Source organism: Diadema antillarum, unplaced genomic scaffold (genome assembly GCF_040938485.1).
Source record: "Diadema antillarum isolate AM-2024a unplaced genomic scaffold, OU_Dant_1.0 seq00001124_RagTag, whole genome shotgun sequence".
In the NCBI taxonomy this organism is placed as follows: Eukaryota; Metazoa; Echinodermata; class Echinoidea; order Diadematoida; family Diadematidae; genus Diadema; species Diadema antillarum.
In genome coordinates, this window is record NW_027271938.1 from 1 (window position 1) to 27,280 (window position 27,280).

Sequence of the window (27,280 nt, forward strand, 5' to 3'; positions counted from 1 at the left end):
AACTTAGCTCTATCACTTCTGGTTCTAGAGAAAGAAGATTTTCAAAGATATCCTTAATACTTTTTTTCTGGTTTTGTTTCTTGGTTTTGGTGGGGGGGGGGGGGGGGGGCCGGCATGGTGCCCATTTTACCAAATTGAGATCCTAACCCCCTAGGGATGCTACCTGCCAAGTGATTGGTGAAAATCGGTCTTGAGGTTTTCAAGAAGAAGATGAAAATGTAAAAAGTTTATGCACGACGCACGACGGACGAAGGGCGATAGCAATAGCTCACTTGAGCCTTTGGCTTAGGTGAGCTAAAAATCCATTCCTTCTGCATGTTACTGATAATATGTAAAGGGTAATATATATTTCTCCCCCTGCTCTCCAATGAGGAAAGTTCATTTAAGTGCTCTTTCATTATGCTAGGTAAGTGAAAATATGTTTAATTTTCTTAATATCTTTTTAAATATAATTGTTCGTGTAAGACTTCACAAAACATCACTGTCTTCCAATCCTGTGACACCAGCATACAATTTTTCAAAAATTCATAACTTTTCAACGGATTGTCTGATTTTATTCAAATTTTGCTGATGTTCTGCTTCAATACTGCTGCATTCCCTTAATCCACATAAATATTTGGGAATTCTCTCCTCCTCTGAGGTAATCTGTGATCTAAACACTGTTCCATAGCACCTCTGATCTGCTGTCAGGGGCTTACCTTCTGGTAGGAGATGGTGTCAAACTGCTGGTTGATATCATCTGGGGTCTCCACGTCAACGATGATGGGGCGTGATGTCACAAGGGAGTCGTAATCCAGAGCTGCTTGGAGGTCAGCTGACACAAACTGGTCCAACTATAAAAGACAAAAAAAAAAGGGACCCAAAACAAAAGAAAATTATACAATTGTCTTCTTGAGAACAATTAATGGAAAAGGATGTGTATTCCAATTTCCTAATTTGAGGAATTTTAAATGTAATGAAACATGATTTTGTGCCTTTCCTGTCTGTCACAGATACACAGGGCTACATTTGCCCAGGTCGACATCATGATAGGACACTCATGAATCATACAGCCCATAAGATATACAGCCCATGAGTCAGACAGCCCAGGAGTTATACAGCCCATGAGTCATACAGCTTATGAGTTTTACAGTAAGCAAATAAGGTCCGTGAATCCAACACTAGGCAAACAAAGCCCACGAGTTTGACACTAAACAAACAAAGCCCACGAGTTTGACACTAAGCAAACAAAGCCCACGAGTTCGACACTAAGCAAACAAGGCCCACAAGACTGACACATTAAGCCTGTAATGTAAAGTCAAACTTGTGGGTCATTTTTACCTAAGTGTCGAATTTGAGGGCCTTGTTTGCTTAATCTTGAAGTTGTGGGCCTTGTTTGCCTAGTGTTAAACTCATGGGCCTTCTTTTCCTAGGGTCGAACTCACGGGCTGTATGACTAAATGGTGGTATGACTCATGGACCTTAATTCAATGCTGAACTTATGCCATATGACTCATGGGGATCGATCTCCTGGGATGATCCCCATTTACCCTGGCTTGTGAATTACACACACACATACAGCTAGAAACAAGGAAAATACACCAAATGGTTGGTGATTTTGGCCTTGTTTGTTTTTCAATGCAAATTCATGCAACTGGCTATTGTAACTGTTCATACACCTGGAACACAGAAGACTTTTGGGATGAAAATTTTTACTTTCTTAACCTCACGATGGATTCTGTTTATAAAGCATCATGTATCTCCTGATATTGGTAAAAGTTATCATTGTGTCTCGATAGATAAAACTTCTGCGCACAGCTTGCAAATGCTGACATTTCACATAAACATGGTAGGTATAAGCTTCATTTGAACTAAAATAATTCTCTTGACACGCAAGCATCCATGAAACATTGACAAAAGTACTGTAAGTTTGGAATATTTTGTGCAGGGTGGAAACGTCTTCCCTGACACAAAACAAGATAAAAGTGACAGTTCAATTTCTATATATCCACTATATTTTTTTATGAGCAAATTTACACTAACATCAGTAGAGTATCAACAGTAATCAATATCAAGAACAAGCAAAATTCATATAACAGAACCTAGTGCACAGATACTCCCTTTCAAAGTTACCTATAGACTAGAAATGTTGCTATGGCGACTGATGCCTCCGCCATAATGCATGATTCTCCCAATAAGTGTATGGTACAATGTCTTCACAATGTGTGATGACTGGCAAAATATTGAAATGACAGGTTTGTCAGAAATATCTTGAATGCTCACATTCCTTGAACTAGGTTATATACAATTGTCTAAGAGTGCAGGTACATGCATTTGGGGAATTGAGGATTTTTACTCGACTTCTGACCGACCCTTTTATAAGTTTATGCACTGAATAATTTTCAAGGTATGAAGACAGAGTGTAATTACAGTATAAAATAGATTTTTTTTTTTTTTGCATTTAAACCTGGCCTTTGACCCCCATACCTTTGACCTTTGACCTTCTGGCTGGGAATTTCCCAGAGAATCTCCATTAAGTAATACAGGTACATATCAAGTTTTAAAAATAATAATGCATTGCATACTAGTATATGACTATGAGGGATATAGTAAAATTTTGAGGAGTTGACCTTGACCTTTGACCCCCTGACTATGACCCACGACCCCGACATTCCTCAGATAATCCCTGCCAGTCAGTAAATGCGTATGTATCAAGTTCAATGAAGACACATTGAACCATTTGCAAGAAAGTGAAACTGTAACATTTTCGCCTAACCTTTGACCTTTTGACCTTTGACCATATGATATGAAACTCTCTCTGGAGAATCTTTATGCAGTAGTACATGTCTACACTAAGTTTCAAGAAAATACGTGGTACTTTCGGACATTACATGGATATGGGGGAAATAGCAACATTTTTAGCATTTGACCTTGACCTTTTGACCTTTGACCTCTTGCCAATGTCACTAAAATCTACTCAACTAATTGCCCCATCATACATCATCCTTGGACCAAGTTTAGTGAAAGTTGCTTCATCCACTTTTGAGGTATCACGTAAACAGATAAATTTTAGGATTTGACCTTCATCTTTGACCTTTGACCTCTGTCCAATTTCACTCAAAAACTAATCAAGTAATTGTCCCATCATATATCATCCTCGGACAAAGTTTGTTGAAGTTTGCTTGATCCAGTCTTGAGTTATCGCATAAACGGATACAATTTCATGATTTGACCTTGACCTTTGATCATTAGCCTCTGGCTGATTTCACCCAAAATCTAATCAAGAAATTGCCCCATCATACTTTATACTTGGACCAAGTTTGGTAAAATTCCAGTCAATATTACCCAAGTTATCGCATAAATGAATGCGGACGGACGCATGGACGGACGTACGGACATACGGACAACCCAAAAACATAATGCCTCCGGCACCACTTCGTGGCGGAGGCATAAAAATCTACATATACTGTATCTGCCATATATTTAGCGAGTCTATTTTTCCACAAATCAGGACTTCCAGATGATTGTACAAGTGGTTAAATTCTTGATCGTGAAGTGGATATTGAACAGAAACAGTGTGCGTGTCATATTCATGTCAGGATCAAGAGTTAATATTTTCCTGTGTTTTTAAGTTCGCGAATAGCATTCCACCCAAGAAATTTGCTAAAATAAAAACGTCATGAAATATGCAGAATATAGAGTATTACTATGTTAACATTGGAAGATCACTTGTCAACACTGCAGCTATGTTCATGAAATTTACGTTATTTACGTTGATGTAGGGCAATTTAACATCTCGACGGAAGAATTTAATAAATTTGAATAATTATGCAGTACCCGCTGCATGCAATGAGGATTAGAACCAACACTTGCTGCCGGGCAGAAGCTTGGTGGTGTAGTGGAGATGACACCTGTCCGGAGATCAGGAGGTCGTAGGAGGAGGTCCTGCTTGAGCATGAACTCCCATGACTTCTGTCATCATGGCTACTTCTAAAACACTGATCAAGTCAGTGCTTATTAATGTCAATGTAGGGCAATTTGTCGGTCAGTTGGAATTGCAGCTATATAGGTATTTGTCTGAAACATGCACAGTCAATGCACAGAAAATGCTCCCAGTATTGCCACAAGAGGGCGCTTCCACCATTATCCTAAATGATCGCTTCAAATCTTCTCTAGTGATTGTATCTTGAGCGTTTCAGAAGCTTGAAGGGTTGCAGCCACCATTGCTATGGTCACCACCAAGTTTTGAACATGTCCAAGACTTTTGTAACAAACACTTCATATTGGTTTCATTTTATATGTATATTTTTTCTAAATCCCACAAGAATAAAAAAAATTTATTAAAACAAAAATGTAGAAAAATGTAACAGCTATAAGCAGTATAATTTGTCATGGTGGGAGATATGATTATTCCAAGTTCCACAAATGTATATTAGTCTTTTGAGTCTGAAACCTCTGAAGAAACCATGACAGCACATTGGTCCATATTCATGAAGGTGGTTTAAATCAAAACCGTGGCTTAAATTAATTACCAGTAGTCTATGGACTGATATAAGTGTGAAATAGGCATACCTCTTACAGCTCTGTATCAACACACAATTATTCTATTTAATATATCTGTTGGCACGATCAATCTATCACATGCACTTATGCAGAAAGAATTTGCATAAACCATGGACTAAGTCTACACACCTTTAATATGGACCATTGTGCCTGGCTGATAAAATAGTAAATCTCAATGCCTCTTACCATTCCCCATTCTGGTTCCGTGGCGTTGACTCCAAGGTACTCAACGTAGGAGGCAAAGCCCTCATTCAACCACGTATCATCCCACCACTTGAGAGTGACCAGGTTGCCAAACCACTACAAAGAACAACAATGACAGAAAAACAACAACCAAAATTGTAAACAATGATACAAATGAAGACAAAACAAAAAATAACAAAAAACGACTATATGTCACCCTGCACCTCAAAACAAACAAAAAGTCGCCAGACATGAATCTTTAGTGAAGACCATATTCTGAAAGAGCAGACTTTAAGCTTTAAAATGATGTATAGCTCAAATCAAATGGACTCTCCTAACCTATCTAAATATTGGAAAGAAAGCACAAACTCAGGAAAAGTATGAACTGAGAAAAGAGGCTCTGAAGTACAGTGTCTATTCAAGCGCTTAATCTTTACCAAACTGCGCTGGCTGTGCGATGAATGAGACAAAAAACAGGAAGTAAACCACCAGAGTAACAACAATGAAGGGATTATCAGATTAAACCGAAATTAAGCATGCCTCATCAACACATTCTGTCCATAATTAATGCCAACTTTCAAAGCAGTAGCACTATCCTTTCAAAAGTTATTAGAGTTGAAAGTGAAGAGTGTGGACAAGGTTTTTCAGAAATGAAAAGGGGATTCTAAAGACACACTTAATCACACTATTCTACCAAAAATGTTCGAGATAAACTGCTAAAAAAGACACACTTTCCTGCCCGTTTTATGATACCAAATTTTAGCATAATGTACAAGAAGACCCGCTCTTTCAGAAAATATGAAAAAGTCAAGTTCGGCTAGGTTGACCCATTTCACTTATTTTCAGTCCTCATGCAAAATCAGTGTGTGCGAATTTATGTTCGTTTTGAGGTGCACGGTCACATATGTACATCTATATGTAAATTCATTACTCATCCATTAAATTTGATTTTCTTTGAGGGATCCAGTGCATTACAAGTTTCACTTTTCAGTGGGTCTTCCATTTACTGCTGAACATGATAGATATTTGTAAAGTCTTGTAAGATCAAATGCACGTTACAATACTACTACACATACTCATAGTACTTTATTCTCTGGTACCGTTGCGCATATACCGGTATACATATACATATAAATGTATGGAATATAAACTACATTATATTATGACACTACAGTATGTTATGCCATTTGTGTAATACCTTACTGCCATCCCTCTTCAAACGTTCTCTAATTGCCTTAGCTATCGACAAGTTTCAGCAGCATTTACTTGACACAGTGACCAACAAAGTTACAGTAAGCAGGTCACTCTGCTGCTGTGCGGTCAGTGTGCACACCTGTCAGTTGTCCAGTGGAAACTAACTCAGTGGTCACTGGTCGAGATTAGGCAGGTGCTCGCTATACACTCGTTCTAAAGTGCACTTTCCGTGTGGGGGATTTGCATGAGGTGCACAGACTCCAAATCTCCTGCTTTGAGGCCATTTTCTCAAAATCTCACACTCTTTGGTTGAGGTTTAATTCCTTCCACTCTAGCTGCATATTTCCCACTCAAGATGTATTTTCTCTTGTTCAAAATTTAGATGTGTCCCTCCAAAATTTAGTTTTAATTGTCGTATATTAAAAAAATTAAGGCCATAGGACAAGATAGCACCAGAGACCATCTACAACCCTAGAGCTTTCAGATCATAACCACAGGGGATGTTTTGCTTTGCATTCGTGTGAGTATATGTTCCCGCACAATCAAGTCTACAGTATAGCAACTAAGGGATTTCAGTGGAAGAATCTCCTGTTTAACCTATATCTGCCGATCTACAGGATATCCTATTGTTCACGCAAATGCAATGCTGCAAACACCAATCTACAAGATAATCCATACTAGAAACGGCTTGGATGATGATACATCTAACAGAATAAGTCTACATCTACATAAGATCAAACACTGCCATACACATGCGTACTTTACTGTAGTCCCATCCATAGCATTTAAGAGTTAGACCACATTAGCCCACAGCCATTTATCTGGATCTGGATCTGGTGCTGGATGAATATGCTGAAAAACTCTGGATAGAGTATCACTCAGCACTGTGGTGTGATGTACAGCTAATCACAATGGAGGTGACGCTGGAGCGCTTCTTTAAATGTGTCAAATTTATGAATCTGCTTTATATTACTCGGCAGATTATTCCAATCCTTCGCTGTTCTATGGAAGGAGTTGGCGAGAGCAGTTGAAGAACCGTGTGAAGTAGAATAATTATCAGGATGACAACTTTGGGTTGTCATACCTCTCGGTGCTTGAGCGGGGCTGATATAATCCTTGAGCTTTAAATCTGTTTTCATTCAATATATCTTCACATTTGTAAGCATATTATAACGTACGAGTTATATATAATTGAACAGCTAATATCAAGAAGATTTCAAAATTGATAATTGTTTACCTGTATAAACATTAAGACATACCTGCCAACCTTGAGACTTGATAAATCTGAACAAACAAAGAAAAATTATTTAAAAATCTGAACTTTCACAAACTTCATATACCTAACTTTTAACAAATATTTTCAAAAAATCAGAACACACTGAAATGAATGCATTTTCTTTCAGTGAAAAATCTGAATATTCAGACTAAATCTTAACAGTTGGCAGGTATGCTAAAAATATTTTTCATACTTGGTTTCTTGAATAAGGGATATGATTATTTATAAATGTGTAATTCAAACATAAATATTCATATCATCTGACCTTAAAATTCATCACATAACGCTGATTTACATCTTATATCAAAAAACACTAATTTCTCTTTCAAGTGATATGTAATTTTCCATAGTTTTCTTCTCATAAGTGTCAGTGACATCACCTTGAATTTGAGACAGCCCAGTTCTGTGAATGTGCATGAAATAGCCTCCGGCACCAACAGCTTATAAACTGCATTAAGCAACTGGCAGATATGGGTTAAGAGATATTTGGGGTTGGAGTATCTGGTGGGGTGGGGGCTATAATAGGCAGGTGGATGGTAATAGACAGGTGGTAGATACAGAGCAGGGAGGCATTTCATAAAGCTATTCTTAAAGTTACAAACGACTTAAGAATGACTGGTGATCAGTTATGATGTGCTTTACTGACCAGAATTTCAATCATTCAGCACAATAACTGATCACCAGTCGTTCTTTAGTTATTCGTAACTCTAAGAGCAGCTTTATACGAAACATCCCCCAGGTTTGACTGCAATGATTCTGATTAATCACCTGGTGGGCCAACTCGTGAGCAACGATGGCACAAATACTCTGCTTGTCGCTGGCCGAAGTTTCCCCCTCCGTGTACAGCAACCTTGCCTCACGGTATGTGATGAGCCCCCAGTGCTCCATGGCTCCGGCCGAGAAATCAGGTAGAGCAATCATGTCTGTACATGCCGACATGGAACACAAAGAATGAAAGATGCAAGTAAAATATGACGGTACTGTAAAACGAGGAATGTTCGTGTGCACTTTAATTCCGCGATTTTTGCGAGACTCAAGATTCGCAAAATCAAAGTGCACATGAAAGTTCTTGTCTACACTACACGCATTGAATGTTAGAGGTATTTCACGAAAATTTCATGCCGCTAAAAAGGCCGTCAGCTCCAATTCGTGAAAATTTCATGCCGCGAAAATATCATGCTTTACAGTTTGTAAAATACGACGGTAAGCAAAAAAAAAATGAAGAGATAAGAGTGAGCTAGAAACAGAACACTGGGATCGATAATGTTAACCTGAGAACAGGCTGATTTTCTGCAACATGCATTTTCCATCGACACCTGCCAAAGCGTATTCAGGACTAATCTTCAAAAGGTTAAACATCCTAACCAGCATATCTGAAATTGTTCCGTTGTGTGTGTGTTTGTGTTTGTGTGTGTGTGTGTGTGTGTGTGTGTGTGTGTGTTTGTGTGTGGTTCTTGAAATAAGAAAACAGATGAAGAGTAATGCCAAAAGAATATAGTTCAAAGACCATGTCTCAATTAGAAAAACAGTAATAAACAAAATATGCGAAACAAAACAGACTGAATTGACATACTTTGCAAATACAGAATAGCTAGAAATATATGTTTAGTGATGTAAGATACAAAAGAGTCATCAAAATACAATATCAATACATACAGATATCCCTAACACAAATGACAAAACACACACAAAAATATGACACAACAACCAATGCAGAGATCAGAGGTATTTCAATTTTGCTAACAATGACAGACAAATGGACACACAGAACAAGCAGAGACAATAAAAGAGAGACAAGCACAGACAGATAAGGACAATGCACAACAGCCAAAGTGTGAAATATGAAGACTGTAGATTGAATGTATAATAAATTCAAGAAGAACCATATTTATATCATTTTTCAGGTACATGAGTGGTAATGACGATATGAAATGAAAGTATGAATTAATTGAGGAAATGCTGATCATCACACAGATCAGATAACCTATACTGAATATTACATTCTCTATGGCATATTATTAGATGCAAATCAAGGCCTGGGGGATTTTTGTCTCAGAAATCATCACCTTGCCATCATTAACAGTTCTATAATGAATTCTGAAATGCCCATGGCTTAATACATAGGCCACGAGGTTCCCACAGGAACTCGTTAAATTGGCAAATGCAAATTTCACCTCATGGTCTATTATGGAGAAAGATAGCACAAAACTGGTCAATACAATCTGCTGAACAACCCCCCCCCCCCCCAAAAAAAAAAAAAAAAAAAAAAAAAGAGAGAACAAGACTTTGCAACTTAGAAGGAAAAACACAAACTTTAATCCTGAAAAATGATTAAAATGTTGCCTAAATTACTGACTTAGCAGATAACATTCAGACTCACACACACAAAGGCAACAATGGCCCAAATATGAAATGCTATTTCAGTTCTGGTTTGTTTTATTCCTCTATTTGTACAAAAAAAAATCATGATAAATCAGCAACATTTATATTTTTATGAGAGCATGGCTAATTTCTTTTAACAATCTCATTTGAACAAGTAGAGCAACAAAGCAAACTGGAACTAAGAGTGTTGATGAATAGAACGCATTCAAATAAAAAAACACACCGAAGATTGTTTCTGGGACTCATTGTATATTGAGGTACATTTCTTGAGGTTTTCATTTTCAGGGAGTTTGCAAGAAGGGAGATATCTGTGAATCTAAATGGCAAAATAATTTACATAATCCTTATATTTCTTGAGGTTTTTATTGTCAAGAATTCTGCACATAGGGTGCTACTCATGAATCTAAGATGTACTGTGTATGTATATATATATATATATATATATCTGTTTTATGGTGATTGGGACACAGATGATATTTGTTGAATGTGCACTATATGAACAACAATATAATGACATTAGAGCTAACTCTGTCAAAAATTATTTTGCCTACAACTATGATGTCTGCACAGTATGGCCTCTGCAAAAAACTTTGCTTAATCTGATTAACTGGCAGCAAAACAACTCTTGAGAATGCAGCCAGATGCCAATTTCTGCTCGTCATGCTTTTGTTAATGATTTGTGGCATGTTTGCCCACGCATGATAAGCTTCCATTATTTTTGCTAACATAAAAAGCCATACGTCAGGGCGCGTATCTAATGGTAAGCTCTTCAAAATATGCTCAAATTATACGCGAGACAATGGAGTACACAGTGAACCTTGGCATTCAGTGCTAACTACCATAGATTACTAGTACTATCAAAGTTCTTTGACTTGGGACAGTGTGTACAATGCTATGCAAATTTGTTTGGCAATCACCTCTCAAAGTATACAAGCGGTTAAATCATTCAATGAGTTACACACATATTTGTATACAGATACACAATGCATTTTTCAAATATATATGGATTAACTTTCATTGGGTGAGTCTAATTTATAAATGCTAATTCTAATATTTGTTTTGAATTGATTTTCTGCAGTGTCCTGCTAATGAGAGTAAGAGACATGAGATTGCTATGAAAACTGAAATCTAATTTTTCCAACTTTAAGGACAGCACTAAATAACATTAGAGACTAAAATAACATTATCAACAACGAGGCCCCTTCCATTCAAAGTCAAATTGCTCATGATAGCAGTCTCCTGTATTCAATTATCTCTCATTTACTAGAAAAATATTGACCATATACTTCTTGTCTTTTTATGTTTTGTATGTATATGTCTAACATTATTGCCTATGTTTTTCTACTTGTGTAATGTTTTGTTATGATTTCAATCATTGTATTCATCACTGTTTGTACATTTGGATGTCGATTTTTAATTTGTATTTGTTTGAGTGCAGAAATACATCATAAACCAAACCACACTCTCCACAAAGTCAATGTTATTAAAGGACAAGTCCACCTTCATATACATAATAATTGAGAGAATGCAGCAATATTAGTAGAACACATCAGTGAAAGTTTGAGGAAAATTGGACAATCCGTTCAAAAGTTACGAATATTTTAAGTATCTGCGCAGTCACTGCTGGAAGAGAAGACTACTACAGTGTATGATGTCATATGCGTACAACTATATAAAGAAAATAAAAAGAGAATTTCACAAAACTTTACTTTTTGAATAAAGTGCACATTTCTTCGACTTGCTACTGACGTATGTTAAGGGTAATATTATTCCCCCTGCCTTCTGAAAGAGAGAAGTGGAGTGTTCTTTTGTTATGCAAGAAAAATGGAAATATGTTGAATTTTCTTTATTCTTTCTTTACATCGTTGTACTCATGTGACATCACAAGCTATAGAAGTCTTTTCATCCAGCCGTGACTGAGTAGAAACTTCAAAAATTCATAACTTTTTAACAGATTGTCCGATTTTGCTCAAAATCTCACTGTTGTGTTGTACTAATATTGCTGCATTCACTCAACCCACATGTCTATGAAGGTGAACTTGTCCTTTAATTTCCGTTCTAATTCAACCAGAAAGCTAAAGATGAAAGTTCTAGATTAGGAGTGTTTTAACAAAACCGCTAACAAAAGATATTTATTTGTCAAACTTGTACAACCTGCAAACAAACTTGTCTTGTGATGGTTTCAAGACTATAACATCTATGCTTGATTTCTTTAGATTTTGCTGTCAGTTATCTGTTCATGTTAATTTGGCTGAAAGAGTAAACAGAAAGAGTAAACATCAAGAGCACAAAGCTCAATGAATCTTACCCATTTTAGGAAGCGGGAACTTGGTTCCAAAGTATTCGTCAAAGTAGTCCAGGACTTCCACACCTTTCTGCACAGCATACTGAACAGAGTCCAGGGCGTCGGGCCTGGCCCAGACTCGCAGCTAGAAACCCCAGTAAGAAAGTGAGAAAAAATGGAGAACAAATTTGCTTCATTGACAGTCACAGGCTAAACTGTCACACACACAAAAAAATCCCAACAACACACATTTTGACAAAATAGTGTATATGTAACAAGTAGAGCAGTGAAAGTCTGAGCAAAATTGAACATATATGACCCTGCACCACAAAACAAACAAAAAGTCGCCAGACATGGATTTTAAGTTTAGGACACATTCTGAAAGAGAAGACTTTAAGCTTTAAAATGATGTATAACTCAATTCAAATGGACTCTCCTAACCTATCTCAATATTGGAAAGAAAGCGCACACTCTGGAAAAGTGTAAACCGAGAAAAGAGGCTCTGAAGTACAGGGTCTATCTGTCTACTCAAGCGTTCAATCTTTAGCAAACCGTGCTAGCTGTGCGATGAATGGGACAAAAAAAAACAAAAAAAAACAGGATGTAAATCACTGGAGCAACAACAATGAAACGATTATCAGATTAAATTGATATTGAAGATGCTCCTTTAGCACATTATGCCCATGATTAATGCCAATTTTCGAAGCAGTAGCATCATCCTTTCAAAAGTTATCAGACTTGAAAGTGAAGAGTGTGCAAGGGTTATAAAGAAATGAAAAGGGGTCTCTAAGACATACCTGATCTCACTACTCTATTAGAAAAAGGTTGTAGAAAAACTACTGAAAAGCACTTTCCCTTTCATTTTATGATCCCAAACTTAAGAATAATGTAGTAGAAGGGTAGCTCTTAAATAAAATATGAAATACTGAATATTGACTTGATTGACCCATTTCACCTTTTTTGAGTCCTCACATGGAATCAAGGGGTGTGACTTTTTGTTCGTTTTGTGATGCATGGTCACATTTATACACGACAAGAATATTTCAAATGTTTTAGTATCAGTGCAAAATCTGATTCAGTAGAGGTATTATTGTATTATAATTATGATGAGAATTATAGTTATGTTACTTATGATGAGATTTCACATTTTAGTGCCAGTATCATATCATCTGATACAAGTGGAGGTACCATGGCTGCTGTGTGGAGTACATGCTACAATTCCAGCATTCTAGAGTTCAAGCCTTTCCATATATCTCAATGGCTTTTGTGCTTTTGAGCAAGACAATTCATTGACAATGCCTCTTTCAACTGAGCTTTAAAAAGAAATATATAGTCATCAGCTTGAAAGATGAATGCTACTGTGTTTGGATTTACCATATGATGGGCACTAAAGAGAAAGCTCTTCAAGTATGGGCTTGATTCCAGCGACTAAAACAATAATTTGTTGAGCTCATTGGGCACCACAAGAGGTGGGCTTTTAAAAGTCAACTAGGTGGGCTTTTAAAAGTCAACTATTATTCCTATCACATGCATTTGGACCTTTCAAATTTGCTGCCTTGGTCACTATACTTATTCATGTATTCAGATTGTTTTTTGTTTGTTTTTTATTTTTTACTTCATTCAGAGGAGAACAGAGAATAAAGGAGGCAAAGGAAACCAGCAACACGTTGGTTCTAAAACAGTAACCCATCCAGTCCTAGGGCAATTTTTGCTGCAGAAATTATCATCTTTTCATCATTAACCTGTTGAGGACGAGTCCCGAGTATACTCGTGCAAGGGTCTATGGGAAGTATGTGTTGTAGCAAAATCAAACCGTCCTCAACGGGTTAAATTTCACTACAAATCACTGTAATAGGCCATGTAAGAGAAGGTCAGATGGAAATGGTTGAATCTTCACATACTCAGAAAGACATAATTACAAGTAACTGCAAACATGAGAGATGAACAGAAACTATAATCTTTGAGAATATGTTATGAGTTCCAGGATTCATTCATTCATTCATTCATTCATTTATTTCCATATCAAAACATAACATCTACAAATATCAAAATACAATTGCCTTAGAACATTTATACATTTTGAATGGAGGGATCATAGAAAGCACACAAGAGGCTTGTTGGAAACGATCCCCTACAAACAATTATCGATACATTTCAACTAAACAATTATCATACAAATTCATTTGATAAAACAAATGTCAAAGATACAATGAAAAGAGAAGAAAAGAGACAGAGGTGGAAACAATGCATACTTATACTTACAGTTTCAGATACATTTCATCAAAAATATGTTTTTTATAAAGCCTTTTAAATTGACGTAAGATCTTGCTACTCTTGAGTGTTGGAGGAAGAGTATTCCAAAGAATAGGGCCATGGTAAAAAATGGAGGATTGAGTTTTTGAAATCCGGTTTAATGGTGTGTGAATATTTTTTGCATTCCTGGTATTATAATTGTGTATAGAACAATTCAAAGTGAAATGGTTGTGAAATACTTCAGAAAAAACATTGTTGGAAACTTTAAACATAAAAATCATACTTTCCAAAGAAATAAATTCTTGAACAGGTAAAATTTTCATCTTAAGAAATAATGGCTTACTGGGAGCTAAATATGAAGAGTTGGTTATCAAACGAATACTGCGTTTCTGTAATTTATGAATACGATCAATATTTTTCTTTGTAGTAAAACCCCAAACAATACTACAATATTTTATGTGAACTGAAACAAACGAATAATACAGCATCTTTAAAATATTCTGTGGAAGAAATTGTAATTTGTACAGAACACCAATACTTTTCGATATTGTTGAACATATATGATTCACATGAGAATTCCAGGACAATTTATCATCAATAAAAACACCCAAAAATTTTATATCATATACTCGTTTAATTTCCTCATCTCTATACATCAATTTCAAATTACTGTCAATTTTAGTTCTTGTTCCAAATAATATATAATTGGTCTTATCAACATTCAAAATCAATTTGTTTACCGACAACCAATTTCTTATACAATCAAGTTGAACATTCATATTATGAAATAATGTCTTTGGGTCTGTGCCTTTACAAAATACACTTGTGTCATCTGCAAATAATATGTAATCTACATCATATGTTGAATACGGCAAATCATTTATATACAATAAAAAAAGAAGAGGCCCAAGAATAGACCCTTGTGGTACTCCACATTTTATTTCTTTAAGATTAGAATGAACACCATTAATATTTGTTAATTGCTTACGATTTGAGAGATAACTTGTAAATAATTTTAATGGAGTGCCCCTCACACCATAATAACATAATTTTTGTAACAAAATGAAATGGTCTATAACATCAAATGCTTTGGTTAAATCAATAAATACCGTTAAAGCATATTCTTTATCATCTATAGCCTGATTTATCTTATTAATCAGTTGTAATATTGCCGTTTCTGTTGAATATCTCTGCCTAAAACCATATTGATTACTAATAAGTATATTATGTTTATTCAAAAATTCTATTAACCTATTATAAATACATTTTTCTAATATTTTCGAAAATATAGGCAATACTGATATTGGACGATAATTATTCACATCAGTTAATTGTCCTTTTTTATGTATTGGTGTGACTCGTGCAATTTTCATTTTTTCAGGGAAAGTACCAGTACACAAACATTCATTAAAAATAATACATAACGGAACACAAATCAATGAAATAACACATTTTACCACCTTGATATCAATATCATCAATACCAGAGCTGATGTTGTTCTTCATGTTATTAACTATAGTTATTATTTCATCATTCGTTATAGGCTTCAAAAAAAGAGTATTACTATTTGGCATTTTCAAATAATCTTGAAAAGACCTATTCTCATATACATCATTTTTTAAATCTTGCAATTTTGAACCAATATTAACAAAATATTCATTGAATGTGTTCACAATATCTTGACTATTGGTAACTTTTTCATTACCGAAATGAAGAGACTCAATAACAGTATTTTTCTGACTTTTATACAAAATATTATTAATCAATTTCCAAATACTCTTCATATTACCTTTTACTTTATCAAATTTCCTATTAAAATAATCTCTTTTAGCTTGTCGTATCTTCATAGTTACATAATTCCGACATTTTCTATACATTTCCTTTCGATACAAAGTGGGATTCAAAAGATATTTCTTATACAATTGTGATTTTTTATGACAAAGCTTTAATAAATCCTTTGTTAACCATGGTTTTTTATTTCTATTCTTTGGACAAAATAATTTCTTTGGAAAACATTCTTCATAATTTTCTTGAAATATTTGCAAAAAGATACCGTAATTATCATTTACATCATCTTCAACAAAAACATTTTCCCACCGTATATTAATTATCTTCATAAAAAACATCCGTAAATTAGATTCATTAATCAAACGTCTCTGATTTTTACATGGCAACACATTCTTGATATAAGTAGGGTCTGATAGAATAGCAAAAATCGGTAAATGATCACTGATGTCATTTACAAGAATGCCTGACTGTATAGGGATAGTTACATTTGTAAGGATATTATCTAACAAAGAAGCAGATGTTTGGGTGATACGTGTAGGACTATTGATAACTGGTTGCATATGAAAACTTAACAACAAATCTAAAAATAAATTAACCTTATAATTAACATTCAGTTTTGTTAAATCGACATTGAAATCACCCAAAATAAAACAATTGCATAATTTTAAGTCGATCTTATCCAATAGAATTGTAAAATCTGTAATAAAAGCATCAATATTTTGACATGGTGGGCGGTATATAACACCTATAACAGTTTTTTTACAGTGAACATTACTAGGGATTTCTACAAAAATGCTTTCATATGACTCAGAAAAAGCTGTTAAATCATCTCTTACAAAACATTTCAACGACTCATGTGTATACACACCTGTTCCACCACCTCTCTTATTTTTCCTATTATTACAAAAAAAATTATAACTATCAAGGGAATACATATCTATTGATGAGGATGAATTCAACCATGTTTCTGTTACTCCTATAACTTTAAATCTATGACTCATACTACTGAGACAGACATTCATATTTTCAAAATTGCACGGTAAACTTCTGCAATTAAAATGAACTAAGGAAAATGAGTTTGAATATACATCCCCATACTTTAGATTAAATTCAGAAACATCAAGGTAAGTATTTAACAAATCATTACTACTCATTGCATTGGCATTATCCATTTTGAGGTGATTGGGGGTTATTGAGAATGAGACTTTTTACACTTTTTGGGTACTGACAGTAAAACTTTCAACATTTTTTAAGGCAAAATTTCATACAGTGTAATTGTGCATAGATGAACATGCATGTATCATGACTAACTGAGTTTCCAATAGAACAGAGGTTAGAAATAGAATGAAGAGAAAGTACACTAAAAACAAAATATTGACACATTAAAAAACTGTTATTTTAAACAAACATTACAAACTAACAACCAAATTGTGATCTCAGAATGACAATGATAAGCTGGGTAGGAGCACTGGATTGATCATATATTAAAGATTACCAGGAAAATCAATAGCAGGAGGCATATCAGAAAAAAGAAAAGAAAAAATCACTGTTACATTTCTGTGAAAATACCCTAACGCAATTTCTTCAGGTCCTCTTCGCAGGTGATCAGCTTTGTTATGTTTTTCCCCCCAGATGCAGCGACAAGAGCTATTATGCGTCCGTCTGAAGACCAGGCCGATTTGACGTTTTCTGCACTGCGAGCCATCGAGAGAAGTTTTTGATTTTTCAGGGTCAGGTCTTCCACAATCACAACTCCTGTTCCTTTCAGCTTTCTGCGGTTGGCAATGATTTCCCTCCTTTTTCTGTAGCTGGACAGCTTGACGATGATTGGGCGGGGATGAGCTTTCCGGTTGGATGCTCCTTCCGAAGGGTGGACCATCGTTGAGGGTGATGATGCGTCTCGCACCGATCCTGTGCGATGAGAGCGATCGATGTCCTTCATCGGATCCAATGACACACCCAGCTTTGACCTGATGATGTCAGCAGCTAACGTGTCAGTATTCTCCCCTTTTCTCTCTTGCAGGCCGAAGATGCGGATACATGACCTCCTGGAATACTGCTCCTGATTGTTCAGAGAGTTTTCCAAGCGTGTGTTGTTTTGTTCCAGCTTGGCTATCTTATCCTCCAGGACTTTCACTTCTTTGTCTTTTTTCTCCAGATTTTGTTTCAGGTCAAAGACTTCGCCTTGAATGGTTTCCACTTTTGTGTAGATTTCACCAAGTTTCTTTTCGATGGCATTGCAGACAATGGACTCCAGCAGGCTGGCAAATTCCTGATTCTTGACAAGGTCTGTCGTCACTTGGCTTGCAATGGCAGCTGTTTGCCTGGTGTTCAGCTGAGTTGCCATTGTGCTGGATGTGAATGGCAGGATTTATAACTAGAGCAGGAACAAAAGCTTCAGTGGAAAGGCGATAAGCTGGCTTCCAGAGAGAAGGTGGCTTGAAATCCTTACATGAAGATCAGTATATGGGACCAGCACAGAAATTTCCTTTAATCATTGCTGTACACTTGCCTCAAGTTCCAATCCAGAATAACTCCAAATGGGAAGGAATTAGAGATCCAACATAGTCCCTGCCTGTCTTGGTGTTATTCCTGATGAAGGTACAGTTTTCAATTTGTTGTTTAGGGCAGATAAACCAAGTAAAGTTGAGCTCAATTACAGACACAAAAATTACAGGACTTCAATGAAGGCCGCCATCTTTTATGAAAAAGGATGAATTTTTGCATCAAAGAATTAAGTGACCACACAAAACCAGCAAAGTGCAGTTTCTTGAACTTGATTTATTGACTTAGTACAAGAGGATAGGGTCACTCAGCAGTATTCAATCGAGCAGTGCACACGGAAGGTTGTCATGATCTTGCTTATAAATGTTGCCAATTTGAACACTAACTGAACTGAGTCACGAACTATGATTCCTTGCCCTCCTGTGTACAATTCCTCGTTTCATCTCTGTACAGAAATGCATACACACACACACACACACACACATACACACACACAACCACCAACAAAACATCAAAGCCCAAACTGAATAATGTTTTGACGTACTTGAAAATGAACTTCCTCAATCATTTGGGAAATGTACATGGACATCACATCCAAGATATATACTTTTGGCAAAATCACTTCCTTTTAGAGGAAGAAGGGGACACGATAACTAGTGGTAATAATTCATTATTTGGCATGCAAGCCCATCCATCACTGGTAGTATCAATATATATGCTACAAGCACAAAATTTTGTAGTCCACAGGATGCAGTGATACAGCTCCAAGTCCAAGTTTCAGTTCCCATAATATCAATCTCCTTTAAAAAACTTGTAAACACTTTAAAATAACAATCACGTACACATGTGCATGCAAAAAGCGAACTAGGCATAAATGCATCAAATGTATTCATCAAATGTGTGCATGAGTGAAATCTGACGTCAAATATGGACATTGAAGGTTAAGGTAAAAAAGGTACAGTGGGATGGTCAGTGGTAAAAAAAAAAGATAAGATCTCTCCTGACTGCCCCCACACCGTGGGACCTGGTGTGAACACCAATAAGGAAAGCTTCAGGAAGAATCTTTTGTAAGAACTCTAAAGATATATTTGAAAACTGGTCTGCAAAGAAGCAGCATGTGTCTGGACCACTTACCGTGACACCATTAGTTGTATTACCCTCGCCATAGACGAAGTCGCAGACGACAAAGCAAATGAGATACGTGGACATGGGCACACTCTTGGTGAAGGTCGTTTGGGTCCAACCATCAGCAATTGTCTCGTTGCCAAGGACAGGCATGTTGCCGAGAGCGATATACCCAGGCGCATGAATCAGGGTTAAATTGAAGGTCACCTTCATGGCTGGCTCATCAAAACAGGGGAAGGCCTTGCGAGTATCAGTTGGAGCAAAGAGTGTTGTTGCTAGGTACCTGTGTGGATCATTTGTACAAATTATATCGTAAATGATAAAAGTTGAAGTAAAACTTTAAGATTCATGCCGCTAAGAACTTTAACAGGAATGTTCTGTGTGCTTTAAGACACACAAATGCATTGGTGGTTTTAAATCAGAAAACAAGTTGGAAGACTTCACAACAGTTTTTGTTTCGTAAAATTATCACTTTAAGGAGCTTGGTAATCAAAGTCTGATTACAACAATTGGAATGGCACACACCTATATACAGAGCCTAGCTTGTTTGGCACACCAGTCTTTGAAAATTCTATGCGAATGCCAGATGTAGCTGCCATATGTGATTCAAAGATGGTTAACCCTTTGAGGACAGTGTGATTTCACTACAATGCACATTTAGCACAGATACTTGCCCAAGTATACTCTGGCCTAGGTAGTCCTCAATGGGTTAAAGGTGCATGGTCCCGGTGTTTTAGTCAAATGCGCATGCAGGCGCACGACGCAAGTTTCCTATGGAGACCTACGCTATCGACTACTCTTTAGCGCTTACGCTGTGGCCCACTTCCCCGAGTCCGAAGAAGTCCGATTCACTGTTGTCAGTGGACGATCACAGTTCAGCTCATGATTCGGCTGAAGGGGATGACAGCTTTAGCAAACTTCTTTTGTGATGTTAAATGACAAGCACATAAGCACACATCCTGGCATCACTACAGGCTGCGCGACCCGCAGAGAAGACAACAAAGGCAATGTTACTTAGCAACACCTACGCACTTTACTCTTGATGACAGCTCAACTTCGGTAATCTTCGTATCAATGCTGACGGTGATCGGCAGTATCATCAACAGCGCCCTCTACACTACCAGGACTATGCATCTTCAAACATCCAACCACTAGACTGTGATTTTGGACACCAGAATGAATGTTACACTATTAAAGAAATGATGCCCCTCTTACTCACTGGCTACACACAGCCCACCGAATCATACACACAATGACATGGGATTATATAATGCATTTATAATAACCACTAGTTGTTAATCATGCACATTATGTACCATGCAGACTACATGTATGCATGGTCATTGTTGATTTTTGTTTTTGTTTTTGTTTTTGTTTTGTTTTTTTAGCCCTGAAGTGGCTTGCAAGGCTGTGGTATACTTGCTTTGGTGCTGAGTAAACTCCATAAAATTTAAGTTTATTATTATACTTAAAATTTTCATCATAAGAACTTTTATTAGTTATTAAGTATCATCAGTGTAAGGTACATCACGGAACCATGCTGAAACTGATACTACAGAGTTCATACAAAATTTGACCGTATCAACAGAGTTGTTGATCGAGACTTAAAGGGACTGTACAGTACTGGTTGAGGTGGGGATTCATGTTTTGAACATTCCTAAGTGAGATAATGAGAAACCTCTTATGAAATATGAAAGAGCATGTAATTTTAAGAAGGATTCAACGTTTATTTGATGAAAATTGGTTTTCATATGGCTGTGATATCCAAAAGGTGATAATAATAAAAGGCGACAGGCCACGCCTTTTATTAGGATCTCTTTGTTTCATCTTGTTTTTGTATATCTCAGCCATTTCAAAACCGATTTTCATCAAATAAACTTTTGATACCCTTTAGAATTGCATGTTCTTTGACATCTCATAGAGAGGTTTCTGAATATCTCCCAAACGTTAAAAGCTAAATCCTCACCTCAACCAGAACTGTACGCACCCTTTAATATATGCTGTTTTTGTCCATAGTAATAGCTTGGCCATGCTCAGGTAATAAAGCACCGCAAGGTTTGATTTATGCAAATTATTCAAAAAATAAGGAATCCAGTGAAATCAATTGCAACTAAATGGCATATCAATACTATTGGTCCTTCCATAGTAAAATATGAAATATCATTAAAAAATAAACAAAGAAACAAACACACGAAAAGAGCTGTATGTTTGCAAAACTCTAAACTTGATTTACTTGAAAAGAGGTTGCATGTAATCCATTGTCTTGTTGACTCTGAGCCACAGTTCTAAAATCACTGAATGCCACCATTTTTGGCCACAAACAGTCAATAAGGTATTTAGTTCAACAGAAGGATAAGGTAATCCCCTACTCGACGACCGGTATATAGCATAAAAAAATTATCCATTTCCACTTACCTTCGCTCGTTGTTTGAAGTGAGGTACGAGCTCCTGTACAATCCATACAGTCCATCTTCCAGAGGAGCGCTGAATGAAATAGTGAACATATACTGTCCTCCCTCTGTGAGTTGGTCTATCAGGGGCACCACCAGGTATTGATTTTGTGGATAGAGCCAAAGTTGGCCCATGCCGATGGGCGTTCCATCAGTGCTGACCAGCTGCGCTGAGGTAAAGTCAATGTCCAGTTCCTTGCTGTGCAGGAGGAGCAGATTGGTGTCTTTAGTGCAGTTCATGTGGATGGTGATACTCCCGTAAAACATCTGCTGGTCGTCGATGTCGATCCTGATCTCGAGGTCGTAGTGATGCGGGATCACGTCACCCGGGAGGCGAAGACTATCCCAGGGACCGGGCGGGTGAGTGGTCCCAGTTGGTTCTGTCCGCGGATTAGTGGGTTCTGCTGGATTAGTGGGTTCTACTGGATTAGTGGGTTCTGCTGGATTCGTAGGTTCTGCTGGATTCGTGGGTTCTGCTCGATTGGTCGGTTCTACAGGTTCAGTTGGTTCTTGCACATGAGGCTCAGTAGGATAACTGCAAAGATATCACATGGGTCATTATCTGTAATTATTTGGTTTGGTTTGGTTTATTTCTGCATTCAATCAAATTCACATTCAACACAACTTTCAAAGATATAAAGAATAACAACTGCAATGATGATAACAAAACACTACACAAGTAGATATGAAGCATAAGTGATGGTATTGTGGGTGCACCATATACAAAACATGTAAATAAGATACAAATGTACACACAGCAGATATTTTTCCACTAACAAACAGAGAACATTAAACCCAGGAGACTGTCATTCTGAGCAGTGGGTCTGGATATAGATGGGGCCCTATTAAAAAAAATAAAATAAAAAAATAAGAAGCTAAAATCTACCTTCACAACCATACAAATCATTGTAATCTAAGTTGTCTCTTTTTCTTTTCTTGATGTCCTTACTTGTAAATAGTGATATCTCCTCATATTTTAGGCTTTATTGCCAATTGGATTTTTTTTTAAAATCACTGCTCCCAAAGTTAAACTGTACCTTTAACTGTCATTTAAAAACTAAATTACTTATGTAATATCAGTATGAATTACTTGTCTCTGTAAGATCAGAGTACCGTAGGACAAGGGAAGGGAAGTTGGTCACAATAATCTCAATGCTGGAGACTGTCCAAAAGCAGTATACTGCATCCTGCCTTTAAATAAACCCCACTGTGGCCCCATTCATACCTGTGTTGTAAATTGTATCAGTTCACAGAAAGGGGAAATGGTTAATGCCCATTGATCACAGCAATTATGAACTTCCCACAGGCTTTTTTTTCAGCACTAACGACTGTCTCACACATCCAAGCAATAGAAGGTCATAAAGATGGTCATAAATTAGTCTCCTAATTGAAGTCTGTAACTTGACTTATTCCTTGTCCGTATATTCACCTTCAAACACAAATTAAAACATTTATTACTTAGTGGATACACCCTACCAGGCTTTTAGCAACTTTCTTTTAATACTCCCAGTCTTTTGTATTCATCCGCAGCACTAAAGTTATTTTATTGGTAACGATATAATAAACATACAGCATTCTTTTTCAAACATGGCAAGATCCATACAGTCTGGTTTGAGCAATATTCATGTGGTCTATTAGTTCATTCTTTATATTGATTTTTGTACTGGAATAATTTTAGTTAGTCAAGATAAACATATCTCTGCATAATTCCTCACCTATGAACTTGGGTACCTACAGTTTTACAAGTGTCATAGCTTTGATATAGGCCCCATCATATTTCTGTTATTTCCTTGTGGCACTTTCATATCATGATACATGACCATTGACATTTGTGTTCTGTATGTTCTTTTTATCTTCAATCAAAAGACATGGTTGAATATACATATTTTGTATTTTTATTTGTTATATTAATGTCAATCATTTTGTAATTTCATTGAATATGGAAATATGAAATTAATATGGACAGTACTAAACTGAACTGAACTTAATGTAGGGTTCTGATGCATACAAAACTGTTAGTAAAGTTCTCTTTATTTGATATCTTTTCCTAATGTTATGAACTCAGCAAGCTTCGAGGATTTTTTCTTACAAAATAATCATTATCCTCATAATATTTGGACCTCTGAATCTAAGTTCTGCATATCATAATATATTGAAGAAAGATCACAGGAAATGGCTAAATTAGGCACAAAATAAGAAAGAAACTTCCACAAATTTGAAAAATTTGAGAATGCTGAGAAAGACAAAGGAACTAAATCATTCTAAAATGTGTTGCCAACTGAAGAATCAGTTACGCATTTGATAATGAAGAGGCTTCTGAAGATTCTGGAACAAAAATGCAACAATTCCATAAGGACAATTAAGGGTTCAAATGAAAGAAAATAATGCTCTTCTTTAACACTAGCTGCTTCCTATAAATACTAACAATAAACACTGAACTTATAATTAATCATAAAAAGATATAGCAGTCATGTGGTTTTAGGAACTTGAAAGGGTGAAGTAACTAAACCACCTCCTCCATGTCAACACAGTCAAATCATATTTGATTTATTGCTCCAATTACTCATCATCTTTATTGAGTGCCTGGTTTTATGAGGTAATATCATCTGAATTCCCAAATAAGCTTACACTGGCTAAGTTTAAAAGTTGATACAAAGGCGCATGTTCATAACATGTCAATATGGCTCTGTTTCCATCCACATTATTTGTCTTTATTCCATTACATTGATGGCAGATAACTCATCCAGATCAATTGGAATCCACTTTATATGACAGAATTTCTTTATTTATTTCTTTTAATCTAGTGATCTAGGAGGCCATGTGATAATTTCAAGACCAAACATTATTTACAATTTCCCAATTGGAAAAAAAAACCCTCACATTTCTACCATTTCTGTTAATTTTTACTTCTTCTCTGATTTCATTTGAATTTAGATTTGACAAAAGATGCTTTATTTTCCTCCATTATTTTTAGCCTTCATTGATCTTTTGGGCTTTAAAGATATCAGAGAGATCAAAGGTTTATTTTTGCAACTTTTAATAATTCAAGTTTCTTTTTGAGAGAAATTTGTTGTTTGTTCTTTATTGCTCTATGGAGGAGCACATACGCATGAATGGCAACTTTTTCAGTTTTGCAATTTTTACTTTTGTGCCCTGGAAGAGAAAAACAATAGTGTTCACTCATGCATAAAATTTTCCTTTTTGTTGACATACCAGTTTGATAGCAAACTGAATTACCTTCAATATGGTAAATACATTAGCTTTCAGCCAAATATTCTACGAGAAATTTTAAGTTGAAAAAGCGTTTACTTTCTTCTTTTTTTTGCTGAGTGTATATTGCTTTGCATTACTTTATATGGAAATAAAATCATTTGAATTGAATTGAATTTTATGTTTATGTCTATTTCAGCCATAATTGGTGGGGGGGGGGGGGGGGGGCTTTAGTATGCCTAACAATACCCGTAGCTGATTCATGAACTGACAAAGCAACGCACCTGACTCATTGCATAACCAATTGAATCACCTTTTCTTCTTGTTTTGAGCCCCCCAGTCAGGCCAACATTTAATAGTTACAGTGTTTTATAACTGAATAGGTCTATATGGTGCTGTACGTGGTGTGAAAGTGTTTGTCTGTCTGAAAGGGAGGCCTGTGATATCATAATATTATACTCACATGCAGTTTTGGGCGGTGGGCAGCAGGCCACACAACAGTCCCACTAGTAGAATACAGGCAGCCACAAGACATGTCGCCAGTATCAGCTGCACCTTCGTTATGTAGATCCCCGGCTTGCGGGGGTACTCGCCCGGCATTTCCAGCATGTCGTCCGATGTTATTCCAGCGCACCTGTTGATGGCAATTCAAAGGGAGGCAGAGCTAGTGCCTTCGAGGATGCGATGAAGGAAGGACTGGGACACAACTGCACAGTGAGACTGGCTAGAAAGAGAACAAAAACACAAAAAATACAGAACATTTCAGTGCTGCTTCAGTTTAAAATATATATAAAACTGAAAATACGGCAATGTATCAGGACAATGAGACATTACGTGAGATTTGGTCGCCTTCAAGTAGGCACCTACCACGACTTGGTTGTGGTTAATATGTAATGGAAACTGTTTTCCTGTGCAATGCATTTATTTATAATACACCGTCACAAAGATATCAATGCGTGCTGATGAAAAAGTAAAAAAGAAGCGCTGGATCTGACTTTCTAATAATTGACACAATGTGTCCTATTATATGCTCAATAATTGATATTAAATCTGGCAAGGTGTTGGGCTAATCAAAGTGTGATGGCCTACTACAATATCTTCATTATTGTAATTTCCAGATATTCATAACATAAATTTTCCCAAAATTATTTGAAACTAAACTGCAACAGCTATGAAAATAGATTTGTGTTTTTCGAGCTATAACTATCAGTCAACTTCCTGCTGTCGCCATTTGCCCTCCTTACAGTCTGTAACGAAATGACAATATTTCATAAGAAAGGATAATTTTGTCGACAAAATGATATTTTCGTTAATGAAATGGTCATTTCCTTGATGAAATGACTGATTTCATAACAAAATATTCTATGCGACACTTGGTGCCCAATGGCCTTTGTCTATGGTTTAAACCATGGACAAGATTGTACCCCCTTCGTGAATTCCGGCCTTGGTGTCCTGTGTTGATGCCAAAAGAAAACTTTTCAATGCACAATTTGCCACTGAACACCACCTTTTTCTCAGCTCTTGCAAAAGAAGGCCATTACTAACCCTCAAGGCTCCATGCAATGTAAATATCACTCTGACTCCAAAGCTTACCTTAGCGATCCTTCCGAAGACTCCTAAAGTAATTGAACCTTACACAGACAGCACGCAGTTGAGAAATGGCAAAAACACTTTATCTCTCTCAGTCATATTATCATCCATAAGGTTTGGATATTAGCTCAGCTGTTTGCCCAACATCTCGCCTGGGCAATTATAAGAGATAGCAGGGGCAACTTCACTGAGTGTGTACACACCGAAGTATCTTTTTCTTCTTTTCTTCAATCATTTACCAATGGGATGTGAATGGGGGGCAAAGGTAGCCTCTGGGCGGAGTATCATCATGGACCTTGAACACACTGTTGCAATCCCCATAGAAATTACTGGCAGTCTTTAAAGGGATACTTGTAACAAATGCATGTCATCCTGATTTGGGGTAATGTAGAAATGTCAGTAAAAAACACATCTGTAAAGTTTGAAGGAAATAGGGCAATCAGTTCAAAAGAAACAGGAATTTGAAGGTTTGCTCAAATCAATGTGCTGTCATTACTG

General features: G+C 36.5%; 1 protein-coding gene across 1 annotated transcript; it reads right to left on the reverse strand.

The window, feature by feature from the left end:
- Nucleotides 1-698: 698 nt before the first annotated feature.
- On the reverse strand, nucleotides 699-26,913 carry LOC139743939 (glutamyl aminopeptidase-like; the record flags this gene model as incomplete). Its single annotated transcript, XM_071654406.1, has 8 exons — nucleotides 26,786-26,913; nucleotides 25,656-25,916; nucleotides 21,948-22,517; nucleotides 19,542-19,815; nucleotides 11,886-12,006; nucleotides 7,964-8,118; nucleotides 4,729-4,842; nucleotides 699-833 (listed from the first exon to the last, which is right to left on the reverse strand). Coding segments are annotated over exons 2-8 (1,515 nt in total), but the record flags the coding sequence as incomplete, so codon positions are not given.
- Between the last annotated feature and the right edge of the window lie 367 nt (nucleotides 26,914-27,280).